The sequence below is a fragment of the Hypomesus transpacificus genome, chromosome 25 (assembly GCF_021917145.1).
Source record: "Hypomesus transpacificus isolate Combined female chromosome 25, fHypTra1, whole genome shotgun sequence".
In the NCBI taxonomy this organism is placed as follows: domain Eukaryota; kingdom Metazoa; phylum Chordata; class Actinopteri; order Osmeriformes; family Osmeridae; genus Hypomesus; species Hypomesus transpacificus.
Genome location: NC_061084.1, coordinates 3,249,524 through 3,263,025, shown reverse-complemented (window position 1 = coordinate 3,263,025; position 13,502 = coordinate 3,249,524). Strand labels below are relative to the sequence as shown.

Sequence of the window (13,502 nt, the reverse complement as noted above, 5' to 3'; positions counted from 1 at the left end):
AATTATGAAATGGTAGATATTAAATGGAAATACGTACAAACTCTGTGTATAGTGGTGTCACCTATTGTCCAAAATGTATATTTTTTTAACCAATTGTTTTGAAAATGCTTTAACTTATTAACTAATTAATTGTGCTTGTATATTATACATTTCTAGGCAAGTGATTTTGTCCAGTGAGGATGATGACAATTGGTCTGGCAGCCCCATCAGGCCTACACCTCAATCCACCCTCAGATCATCACCTCAACCGACTCCATCCAACCTCAGATCTGTGCTGAAATCTCCACTTGCTCCATCCAACCTCAGATCTACGCAGACACTTCCACCGCCTTCATCCAACTCAGATCTGCGCAAACACTTCCACCGCCTCCATCCACCCTTAGATCTTTACTTTCACTGCCTCTATCTAGTAAGCCTACACTTCCACCACCTCTGGGTAACCTTAGATAGCCCGATTGTTTCAATCAGTCACCATGTACCAGCAACCCCTCGAAGACCAATCAGGGACAACATGTTTGTTCGCATCTTAACCATCCTTGAGGAGATGAAAGAGACACAAAAAATCCAAGGGAGGATGCTACAAACGCTTCTACAACAGCGTGGCAACATTGGTACCACTGTCTCTTCTACCCCAGAGGGTTTTCCTCTACAGTTAGGGATGTGGAAATCATATAAGAAAAACTGGAAAACCCAAACTTCATGTCCGAACTGGTATGTATGTTAAGCCTAGGGTAATGCAACTCAATTAACATTTATTGGGGGGCTAGCAGTGAATTTGATCTGAAACTTGCTTGAAATTGCTCACACCCATACTCCAGTGAGCAATATAGATACATTTGCTTTGTATTGCCTTTGTTTCTCCTCAGGTTGCAGCTGTGACTGACATAGGGGGGAACTGTTGACGAGGCCACAAGAAGGATGATGACCTTCCTCCTAGATCATGGCCTATCCAGGCAGTACAACTTTGTGGGCCGAAAAGGGAAGAGAGAGTTCAAGGCCTTAAAATTGTATGAAGTAATATATGGTAGGTGTGCATGTGGATAATGTTTTAAGTTGTACCGATACTAGAAAGGTTTTAAATATTGTGCATGGAGCGTTTGTTGTCCTGGCTGGGCAGTGTGTTTGCACATCTCTCAGTTGCCTAACTTGTGTGTTCAAGAATATGTGTGTAGTTCTAATAATAATCTTAAATTATATAGCGCTTTTCTTAACATTGTTGCCCTTACAGTCCTGGCTGAGAGTTGTGTTGGCACATTTGAAGTAAGTGACCGTTATTCCTGTTTCTTGCAGGAGGCTTAAAGAAAAACGCCAGGACCAGCCAAATCACCCGTAAAGATGCCGAGAAGGCGGTCTCCAGGTGGCTCATTGGTGCTAGGGACCTGGGGGGTAACAGACAGGCCCAACAGGCAACGCTTGAAAGAAAGCGTTTTATTTTTTAATGAAAAAAAAGGGTAATTGATTGTATTCCTGGTCTCTGTTATTGTAGCATGTTTAAAGAACTGTATGGGCGGACTGTAAAATAAGCCCCCAAAATGAATTTGTTAGCCCATAATAATAATGGTTATTACCCTCATGGGTGGAATAGGGACCCATAATCAGCCCACATGTGCCCATGTGGGTTTTAGCTAGGGCCCATGTAAAGCCCACCCTTAAGACCATCTGGGCTTGCCCACATTGGGCCACCATGGAACCCCCGGACAAAATTAACTGGGCCCGAACTGGGCAGCCCAGATGGGGCCCACTCACCAGCCCATATGGGCCCGACATGGGTGTGTTGATAGGGCTGTATCGACCCTACTGCTGTATGTTTCATTCATGGTCGCAGACACTTTTGAAAAGGTCGCCGACAGAAATGGCGTCACGGTCGACACTTTTAACCGTCGCTTGAAAGTGTCGCCTACCAGGAGAAATTTCTACTGGCGCTGATGTCGTCACATATTGTTGCGCAAGTGTGATTGGCTAGATAGACAGCACGCGTCGTTGACTTCATTGTTTTGAATTTTCAGTGAATGCTCAACAGCTGTTTAAGATGGAAGGAATAAAGGAGAGATAGGCGGAGACATATCCACACCTTTATAATGCCTCTCAAAATTAGCTACAGCCATTTTCTCCGATCGATCACCTAGGTTACAAAGCGTAAACAATGTAACCATAGCTATGAATGTAACGGTAAAATGATTCTGTTTACGTCACGCGAACATTGAGCAAAGGCGACTGTTTGCCTATAAATGCAGCAGCCTGAGCGACACTTTTTTTTCGTCGGCGACCATTTCAAAAGTGTCGGCGACATAAGTATAAATTAGGCTTTACCTTTGTTAGGTGATGCAGTTCAGCTTCCACACTCCCTCTTTTGTATGAATCATACATTTTTTGAATTAATTTCAGCTTTCAGCTTGCGGGTATTTTCTTATTCTTTATTATTTTCAGCCATAAAAAAAAAAAAAATCTGATTTCAGCATTCCCACGCATTTTCAGCAGGAAATGCATTTTCTATTTAAACTTGCTGATGCAAGAGCATAGGTAGAATGTAATTTATTGGCAATGGGGCTAACGCATTATTTCATGTTCCTCACTGTTTAATTTGAATAAATAACCCCTGTTATATTGAATTGAATTGATGTTTATTGGCCATGAAAGTTTGCACAGACACGGAATTTGATTTGGCAGGAGAGCCTACCTAGGCAGCCATCAAAGGCGCCCACCAGAAAGATTACAGCAAAGCATAACATGAGGAGAGAGGAGGAGAGAAAAAGGCAACCCCCATACAATGCTCCTAGAGGAGTACAGTATGGGAACAGGCAAAAACCTCAGCACATAAGCCCACAAACATTAACAACACAACATTACAAACACTTGCAATGGGAAAGGGCGGTGGGGTAGACCAGCAGCATCTGGACCTGCGACCGTAATAGGCGCTGGACACAGACCCGCCAGCCAGCCAGGGAAAAGCAATCGAAGGCGTTGGATGGGGGTGGGGGGGTGGTGGTATCTGTAGTAGGTGAAAGTTAGTGTGTGAGTAGGTCTGGGTTGGCGCCCTCGACCTAGGCCACAATCAGTCCGAGTCTCTCTATGCAGATAGTGTTGGCAAGGAGACGTCCTTGGTCATGACCCGGGTAGAGACCAAGCCACAGATGTTGATGGTGGGGGAGTGGAAAGGGAAGAGCAAGATAGTCTCGCTTCAGCGCTCTCCAGGGGAGTTGTTTTCCAGCAACGGCCTTGGCCAAGGCCTGAGCTGGTTACGGGGCCGAAAGTAGATGAGATTGGTGTAGATGTTTAGGCTAATTAATTCCATGCTTCCAGTTTCGGAGAGTGATGGTGAGAGAGTATCTTGAGACAGACAAGACAGACAAGACAGAGCGAAGCAGGGAAGGTCAGGGAGGGGAGGATAGAAAAATGCGACCGCCTTCGTCGAGAGCCAAGAGGGAAGTCTAAATCTACAATTCACAATGCATGTTTGTCCAGATCTTTGTCAGGTTATTTTTCAGCAAGTTATCTAGAGCCAGCTAACTGAAGCTGAGTTGAATCACGGTATAGTTTTCTTAGCTGTAACATTCTACCCACCTAAGTCAATCCAGTTTGCTTCTACAACAGAAGTGGAAACAACTAACGTTATCATTTCAAATGATATCTAGACAACCTGTTGAAACCAGTGTTGTGTAGACGCAATAGATTTATTTGTACGTTTTTATTTCAAGTCTCCACCTTCGGTGTTTCAGTGAGTACTGTTGGCCGTGTTGCTTTTTTTCTCCACAGCATCGCTCGTTGAAAACCAACCAATCAGTGCACAGCTCATCTAAATATTAATGAGCAGACCATAAAATAAGAAAAGCCAGATTTTTCCCAGGAACATTTCTGAGGATCTATCAAGGGGCATTTTTAGCACAACCAATGTTATATACCCTATTCAGAGACCTTAAGGAACAATCTGAAATACCCCCAAAACCACCCCTTTAAGCTCAAAAGGCAAAAGGGTTGTTGACGTTATATTTTCACTGTTAAAGGCCAATATATGCTTCTGCGTTTTTAGAAAAACGGACACATGGGAACGCCCTCGTCTCCGTGCAACCCCCTCTACGAGCTCTCCGTAAATAAATTCAACCAATCCGTCGAACTCCATCCATCCGTCTGTCCGTAACGGAGTTGGAGAAGTACAATTCGGCCTTAACACCAGATACAATTGGTATAATCAGTATTGTCATACAAAATGTAGCTATGTATGTGGGCCTTAAAGTACAAAAGGATGGGAATGGCTGAAATAGACCTATTATTAACTAGACAAAACCAGGGGCGGCGCCAGAGAGGGGCTTGGGGGTGCTGTGGCTACCTCTAGGATAGCCACAGCACCCTCCCCCCCCCTGCAACCCCAATACTTTTCTGTGGTTTATTTGAATTTTTTGAATGTTTGAGTATTATAATTAATAATTTGTAAAAGAAAAATTATTTTAGACAATCCCGGTAAAACCAGGACGGGTGGCAACCCTACAACGGGCACATCAATGGGAAACCATATTTTTTCAAAGCACCATCGCTGACAAGTCAAGCAACCCCATAGCACCGGTATGGCAACCTGTCTTAATATTTAAACAACTGCACAGTGCCCGTAATGCAACCAGTGATTAAGATGTCAGTGAAACACACAAATAGAGATGACTTGAACTATAGATAGTGCATAGTGCCCGTGGTAAAATTGGTTATAGATAGCACTGTCTATCTATAATAGATAGACAGTGCCCGTGCAAGTGAAATGACCGAATACATTTGACCAAACAATTAAATTTTTTTACGTGATCAAATAGCAACAATCAAAACAAGCAAAAATTGACGTTTTGGCATGCTGCTTCACACAATGTAGACACCCGCGCGGCTTCAATTTTATACTAGGCTTTGTGTTTGACCTCCTTGTCTATTCTTTGTTTGTCTATGGCCGCAATGCAGTTGCAATTCTCGAAATCTCTCACTAATTCAACGCCGCCCTCGAATAAACGCCGGCCTCAAATAAATGCCGCACCAAAAATGATCATTGTGTAATAAACGCTGCAGCGTCTGAACGTTCTATTGAGAGAAAAAAGTTGGGTTTTCCCTTGTACCTTCTTTTTTTCCAGCATGTCGGCACCACATGGACACTTCCTGAAAAGCTAGGTTAGGCTTATTCTGCATACTTCACCACACAATAGCGTATTTATTGCTGCTGCAGAATTTTGCAGATCGTGCCCTGAGGAGGGAACACATCTTCCGTGACCATACCGGTTGATTTGCATAGAGTGACAAGTACCTGTTGGGACCTGTTAGGCTTACAAACAGCAGTCCTCATGGATATTTGTAACAGTCATCTGTCTTCTATGTTTTGAAATATGTTTTTTTGCCTCAAATTTCAGATCAAACCATTTATTTTTCACTTCATCAACTATACGCCCTTCTCCAGATACAGCGTTCACTGCATGAGTAATTGCATTCCACGCATTGGTTTTATTTACTGTGTCGTGGCGAGCTGATTATTGTATGACAGGGCTAATTATTGTATGGTAGGGTATTAAGGATAGATGGAGTCACACTGAAGCCCATGTTAAGAGAAGGCCTGTCTGAGCAGGATGGAATGTAATGGCAGACATTAGGTCTGCCATGTAAGACAGGAGGGGGCCAAGGGTGCGTGGCAAGGCTGTCTCAAACGGAAGGATCTCTGCAGTATGCTTATCTTGTTATGGGAACACTGTGCTTAAGTTGGACCAGGAAGAGACAAGGGAGTAAGGGTTGCTATGGTTATTGAGGCTTTCCAGCTGTTCTCAGTAGAAACTGAGTAGCTTCTAACTCGCAAGGGATGCAAACATGTCAAAGTGACGTCAAGTGAGGAGGGGGCTGAGTAGGGTGCAGGAAGGTTTGCGAGAACAACATGTTTGGGGGCTAGGAGAGTGGAGATTTTGGGGACCATGCTGCTTCAGGACACTGTGTTAGAGGTGAAATTAGCCCCTAAGCCCAAGGTTGAGGATGCGCACGCAGAAAAGGGATGGATGGCTTCATCTTCCAGAAGCTTCTAGAAGGTCTTATCTCTTGGGACAAGGGGTGTGCGCTAAATAATCTGCCTATATTACCCAGTGTTGGGGAGAGTTGGGTGCTTTTTTGTTCTGTACCAGTGTATGTTTGTATCTAACTATCTGCCTGAATAAATACCATCAAGCCATCTTTTTGGGACTTGAGAACTAGACTTTCAGACTTGACTATTTTTGATGTTCTATCTGAGAACCTTCTGAGATTTCTGCATCAACTGCTTTGTTTCCATTGCTGACGCTACTAAATATGATGTGTCGTTTGTCGCTAACTTCTTGCAGCAGTACCTCCACTTCAGAATTACAAAATTTGAGGTCTTCACCGACTTAACCATGTATTTTTGACATTTCTCTGAGTGTGCACACGGACTCATCATTCTAAGACCACACTTGCGAACAATTCTGCTATTTAGCAACACGTCATGAATCACACACTTTTCTGAGGAACTTTCTTAAGAACAAATCTGAATCAGAATTCGGTTTATTCACTATGTACGTTATACAAACACGGAATTTACAAATGTAAGAAATAACTTAGGAAGATATTGGTGAATGAAGCTGCTTGTTTTCTTTTTCTTTTCTTAACTGCGGTGAAATAACCAGTGCTCTGTGCTTCTAATGATTGACACAAAGACACCCTGTCTGAAGGCGTGAAAAGGTTTAGGATCCAAGACGGATTTGTGAGACCGCAGATAGAGTGCAGGTAGTCTGGTTTTTTCGTTTTTGGAAACTGCAAAGGCAGCTCGGGTATAAGACGGATTCGAGAGACCGCAGATAAAGTGCGGCTAGTCTGGGTTGTTATACGTTTGGAAACTGCAAAGGCAGCTCGGGTATAAGACGGATTCGAGGGAACATTCAGTCATGCAAACAGGTCTGGGGTAAAAAAGGTGAGAAGGATACGGCGAACCCCCGACCCTGTAGGGGGGTCCGGGGGCATGCTCCCCCGGAAGAAAATGTATTACATTTTAAAGTTAAGCGCATGAATCTGGTGCACTTTGAGAATACAATTAAGAGGCTAGATCTATATAGAATATGTGCTTTTGTAAACAATGTCATGTTCTTTTAACCATAAATACATTTTTTGTATAGCATACATCATTACAAAAACAACAATGGGATTACCTGGATTGAACTACTGTAAAAAGCCTAAGTCAAAAGCATCACTTACTGTAAAGCTAACACATCCAATAGACATCATTTTTAATATTGTATTAAAATTGCTTCTACTAGATGATGTAGATGGGTCTGTAAACCTCTCCCCACTCTGCCTCTGATTGGCTGTGAGGTTTAGGCATTAGGAGGGACGATTGAGCCAGTTGTAAAGTTGGGAGCACGGGTAAGATGCTGTATTGGCCACGGCCCGCCACAACGTTTTTTCATTCATTCAATATTTTGCATAATAATCCGTATAATCCATAATAATATTAGGTATTAATTGTTATCCAGTGACATTAGTGACTTATTAGCAAGGGGGTTTAACACTTTGGCAAGGCACTTTATCTATGTCACATTCTCATTGGGGGCTGAGCCCCCCTAAAGGTCTGAACCTAGAATCGCCCCTGGATAATAGGCCAAGTTAGATTTGATCTGTAACTGTATTTGAACAAACAATTAACACTCTTAAAGTAGTGCCGCCTGTTTGTGGCCAGGCAAAACAGCCTTTGTTTTTTTTCTTCTTTTTCTTAGAGGCACATTAGTAGGCTACTTGGTCTCTGCTTTCACATCTCTCTCTCACCCAAGTGAAGGAGCGCGGTACTTCGGCATTTAACTTAACATTATGAAGTCGGAAGAGGTATGCAGCTGACGAGTTAACGTTGATGCAACATAACTTCACAAACAAATCTGACAAGCAATTGAAACTAACGCCCTGAAACATACAGTAGGCTAATACTAGCTAAATCTCTGTGTAATGGGGGAAATTACATTGCAAGCGTTATGTAGCTAGCTTTGCTAGCGTCACTTATGCCTAGCCTACCTTTTTTTCAAAATGCCGGTAAAAGTTTGATGTAGGCCTAGTGCCAACCGTCTCAGTGAGCGTGTCTTTGCAGAATTTACACAAACTGTGTGTTTTCTTTTGGACGTTATTGTAAACTTTTTGTGGTTCAGATAACCAAATCTAATTATTGCTGATTTGGCCAACATCTTCAGATAGTCACTGTTTCGACTATCTTCCTCATTCACTTTTGGGGCGCGAGGAGGGGTGATGGGTAATTTCACATTAGAAATGAGTTACGTTATTGGTTGCATTTGAAGCGTAACGTTTTAAATCCAATAACAGAAATTGTATTAACAAATAAATTAAACAATGCACAGGAAATGTTGTGATATGCCGGCAGCTGTTGTCTTGACCGGTCTTGAAATAAAATTCAGAGTCTTGTTTGTCCGAGACCGAGACAAGGCAGAGTAAAATGTGGTCGATTCCAAGACAAGACCGAAACCTTAAAAATGTGGTCTCGAGACCAAGACCGGTCGAGTACTACAACACTGTATGTGACGTACCGAGCACGTCGTTGTTTATAATAGTCATGGGGAGGAAAATAAATATATTCAAGCATACTTTTTGGAGTCAAACTCTTTGGACAAAGCTTGAACAAAATGTAATACCTAATACAACTGGGATTAAGCGTTTTTAATACATTAAGGGCCTTAATTAGCCCCAAATGGATTTATCAACTTTTAATACTATTTAAGACCCCGTGGATACCCTGGGTCTGTGTTCCACCACAGTCCCCGACGTTGGTCTCATTATCATTTTTTCCCTCTCTAAAGATAGATTAGATTTTGTAGCGAGTAACGAAGGTTTCAGGGGAAATGTATCGGAGTCAAAGTATCAGTTTTCTTTGCAAAATGTAGTTAAGTAAAAGTAAACAGAAATATAAATAGTAAAGTACAGATACCATATTTCTTCGAATAAACGCAGCGTAGTTTATTAAATAACGTTTATTTTTGGTGCCGCGTTTATTTGAGGGCGGCGTTTATTCGAGGGCGGCGTTTGATTAGACAGATTTTGTGAATTGTAGCTGCAGTGCAGCCATAGACTTCTTTATTGGCATTGTGACAAATGAATCATGCAGCTAAAAACGCAGGGTTCATTTAATACCGCTGACTTCGTTGTCTATTCTTTGTTTGTCAATGAGTGAGAAGCATGTACCCTGCAGAGCCGGAGACCCGGAGAGCTACAGTTTCAGGACCGCTGTTTCAGGACCGCAGTTCTAGGACTCTCGTTTTATCTGACGGCGGCACGAAGCAAAACATTGGACATGGAACAAGATAATCAATATTTTCCTGCAGTAGTAAATATCGTAGGATTCGGCTCAGAACAAGATGGACTACAATCAGAGTGCAAGTAGCTAATGTGAATCGCGTATGGTTATGTATAAAACAATTCTGATGTCTTGAATTGGACAATAAAGATAACATAAGTTAGCTAACTTCAATTTTACTGTCGAAATCATTTTACGACACTGCCGTAAAATGTCAAACAAACAACTTGATTTGAGCTAGCTAACATTCAGTAGTTTTAGCATTAGCTAGCTACACACATAGCAGCTTCAAAATGAACTGTAAATTGTTAGTCTACTACTTTGTTAATTTGTTTAATGAAACAGTAGCGCGACGTAGCTTATGTGAATGTTCAACATATTTAAAAATTAGCATTACTTTTAAAACAATTCTGGTACAATTATCTGTTCACTTATTATAATTTTATGCAACACGAATTTTGAGACTATTTGTTTTGTTATATTGAAACCATAGTGCAATTTTGGCAATCCCAACTACTGTAACTAGGTGTCTTATATGATAAAGCCAGCACATTAATAAAACTTCGAAAAATGATAAAAGCAAGTGGATTTGATCTGTCAGCTAAATGAAATCTGCAGCCTACTGTCTTCAAAAATGTACCATATCATTTGTGTAGGCTATCATATACGGCCTGAATATGCTGAGGAATCTGTCCCTGCAAGATGCAGAAAAGGTCTTCATCTCTGGACCAGTTTATCATCGGAGGTAAGTAGAGAATGTACATTTTCTGCACAATGCCATACAACTTTATCATCTATTATTAATACCTTTATTATCAACTACTTAAGTAATACTAATTAATGTACACTACTTTGTTAGTGTAACTGATATTTATGCTCAACTATAAGTAATATTGTCTGTACTATTTCAGTGAAGTGGAGGAGTTTGAAAGGGGGATATCTAAACAATTGTGATCAAAAGGGAGACCATTCAACTAGAAAGTAGTGCTGTTACCGACTTCACAATCTGGGGTTTGAATATGGAAGGGTCAGGAAAAGTGAAATATCACAATGTGTTTTTATATTTGTTTTTCCTGCTTCTGTCTCTCATTGGAGGATGAAATTGTATGGAAGTCGATATGGAGGTTTAGATGGAGTGATATGGAGGGGGGATGAAGTGATATGGAGGGGTGATTTTCATTGTTTGACAATTGTTCAAAATAAACAATGTATATCTTGAATCTGGCCCGAGAGTCAACCTTGTGTCTTGCCTCTCTAACATTACACATTTGTGGTTGAGATTGAGTGACTGCAAAAGCCATAGAAAATAGAAGAGAATATAACTTCACTTTTCCAGAACTTTGTGGTGTCAGACACGTACAAAATGTGGCATGCACACAGGCATGTGCAGTATTTACCGGTATATGAAAGATGATCAGATCCACTGACATGTGGTCAATGTTTTGAGTCATGTCCAATACAAAACAGTTTGTCCTAGTATGCCCACACCAAAGGAAGCATCCTCATGCAGCCCATCCATCCACCATAGAGGTTCACCACCAGCAGCAAAAGAGAAGGAAGAGGTGGATCCTCCGCAGCCCCAACCATCCCACATCACACAAATATATATTTTTTTTGTGTGTGTGATGACATGAAATAAAATAAAGTATAACTGATTAGAGTTTAACTTACATTTCCTCAGATAACTTTGATATTTATGTATAATAAGGCATACAATAACATAAAGAAATGTGTGGTTACATTCTCAGGACATAATGCTTTGTTGATTTTAGCAGTTTGGTGAAGTTAAGCCCATTGAAGCAACTCTAGAAAGAGTTCAGAGTATCTGCAAATGTGGCCCAATCCTTAAGTCCCATGTTGCAGGGTGTACATTGGTTCTCTGTAGTCCCAGAAAACGTTTTAAAGTCACTCCAGGCATCACACCTGTCCACATTGATATATGTTCCACCTTTTCTTTAGGCTATTTTATTTTCCTTAATTTGCATACTTCATTTTATCACGTAAATATATTTTCCACCTTTTCTTTAGACTGTTTTATCTTCCTTAATTTGCTTACTTCATTTTATCAAATTACTCTGGATCTTGACACCTATGGAATATGTAAATTTGTTTTATAATTTTATGATAATTGAGAATTTTTTTATGCTATGTTTATTATTCAAACATATTTTCAAATATTATACATTTCGATATTATTCAAACATATTTTCAAATATTAAACCTTTCTATATACGTTTTTTATCAAATATCATCACATATGCCAGAGTTTTCCTTGTTTCTTGCCTCTCGCAAACCATTCAAATATATTGTTGCGATCTAGTGACATCGTTAGGTGGCGCTGTCAGGGTCCTAGAACTGCAGTCCTGAAACTGCGGTCCTGAAACTGCATCTCTCCGGCTCTGCAGGTTCATACTATTGCTATGAGTGGCATACTATTGCAACTCCATTTCTCATTGGCTATCAATTAGGTGTGCGTTGGTAGTACAACTGTCTCAAATACAAGTGTTGTATATCAAATCTGAAGCAGCATGCCTAAACATTCATACACATTAGCTTTCAAACAGAAAGCTGTGTAGAAAGTTATGTACATGCTGGGGTTGAATTTAACCAATTAAATAACCATTCTTAGATTTTTTCGGTGCAGCGTTTATCCGAGTGCCGCGTTTATTACACAACTAGGGCTGTCACCACTCAGTCGACTAGTCGATTTTCTGGTCAATATGCTCATGGTCGACAAAGATTTTTTTAGTTGAGCTGCCATATGACAGTGTGAGATCTGATTCCCGCTTGTGTCATCATTGCTGAATTTACGAAATGTTCAACAGAAATTGTAGATTATATTATTTAAGACAAATAAACCAACTCTAAAAATATATAATTTAAAAGAAAAGGTGTTACTGTTTTCCCTTTCATTAATCTGTGCTTTGTTTTGGTTCGGTATTTTGCACACGGCACAAGCACAATTGACTGCAGCTACAAACTCTGCCATAGCCTACTTTGTCGCTGTTATTAGTCAAAATGGCAAAGAAATATGTGGTATGGCAGCATTTCATTCAAGTATTTACATTTACAAAGTAAAGGGTGACTCGAAAAAAGATGAATGCAAACTCTGCCAACATTTTGTTTTTCATAGTTCAACGTTGAATATGATGTAGCCTACCACCTAAAAACGTAAGTTGGTCTAGACGTACTTCGCTTATGCTAACGCATTGGGTTGAAAAATCAACATGCCTATTATAGGAATCACATCCAAATCGGATGACATTATCTTCTCCGGCCAAGACAACAACATCTTTCTCTGTTGCACCGTTCCCCACTCAGCTTCTACGTAAGTTCACATGATGCAAGTTTTCAGGCAGTGATAAGCGCGCTCTGATGATTTGCATGTTAAACAAACAATATTTTTAATTTGTAGTACATTGTAAGAGATACTATATACCATCGGCATTCGGTTACAACAGGACTGGTGATACGAGTCTTATTATTAGTAGGCTATTAGCGGCTGAATCTGCAATGTCCAGCAGCCATCGAGTCAGATCGCGAAAATGTTTGTACGTTTTGTAATGTAATGGTTTTTTTTAAAGGAGACATGAAATGCTGTTTTTGGGATGCTTTTATATAGGCCTTTGTGGTCCCCTAAAGTTGTATCTGAAGTCTCTTTCCCGAAATTCAGCCATGGTGCAGAATTATAGCCACTACGAGTAGTCCCAAAATGAGCTTTCCTCAGAACGCGCTGTTTTGGTGTTTGTAGCTTTAAATGCTAATGAGGAGGAGAGGGGCGGCAACATGCGCTAATGTTTACAACGGATGTATCGCAATGGCTCGTAGCCCCCGTTGCTGTAAGATGCCTCAAATTTAGCCATTCTCATCTGATCACCCTGGTTTGCAGAGGTGCACACTCATAAATAATTTCAATAAGGACAAAGGCGGATATCGCCCGTGCCATAACACCAACAGCATAACGATTATCCAAATAACAAAGAAGAAGTGTACAACACTGGCGTTACAGCGTTTGTATTCACACACATACTTAATGCCATCTATCTTTACATTAGCAACAGTACCTCAGCTGTTAGCTGCAGAGCTAATGTTAGATAGATAGAGTACTTTATTCATCCCTGAAGGGAAATTAAGTTGTCATTAGTTACAGCCACATTCTAAGGGTAGCAAGATAGGTAATCATATACAGTAAAGCAAA

General features: G+C 40.7%; 2 protein-coding genes across 5 annotated transcripts in view; one reads left to right on the top strand and one right to left on the bottom strand.

Moving 5' to 3' along the window:
• hacd4 (3-hydroxyacyl-CoA dehydratase 4) overlaps nucleotides 1–1,070 on the top strand; it is a 48,038-nt gene extending 46,968 nt beyond the window's left edge. The window contains 2 exon segments of the mRNA XM_047049352.1: nucleotides 157–711; nucleotides 867–1,070. Of these exon segments, the coding sequence (XP_046905308.1) occupies nucleotides 157–711; nucleotides 867–879 (568 nt within the window). The 3' untranslated portion in view covers nucleotides 880–1,070.
• The window catches only part of focad (focadhesin), a 169,904-nt gene that overhangs the window by 37,837 nt on the left and 118,565 nt on the right, over nucleotides 1–13,502 (bottom strand). The window lies entirely within an intron of this gene.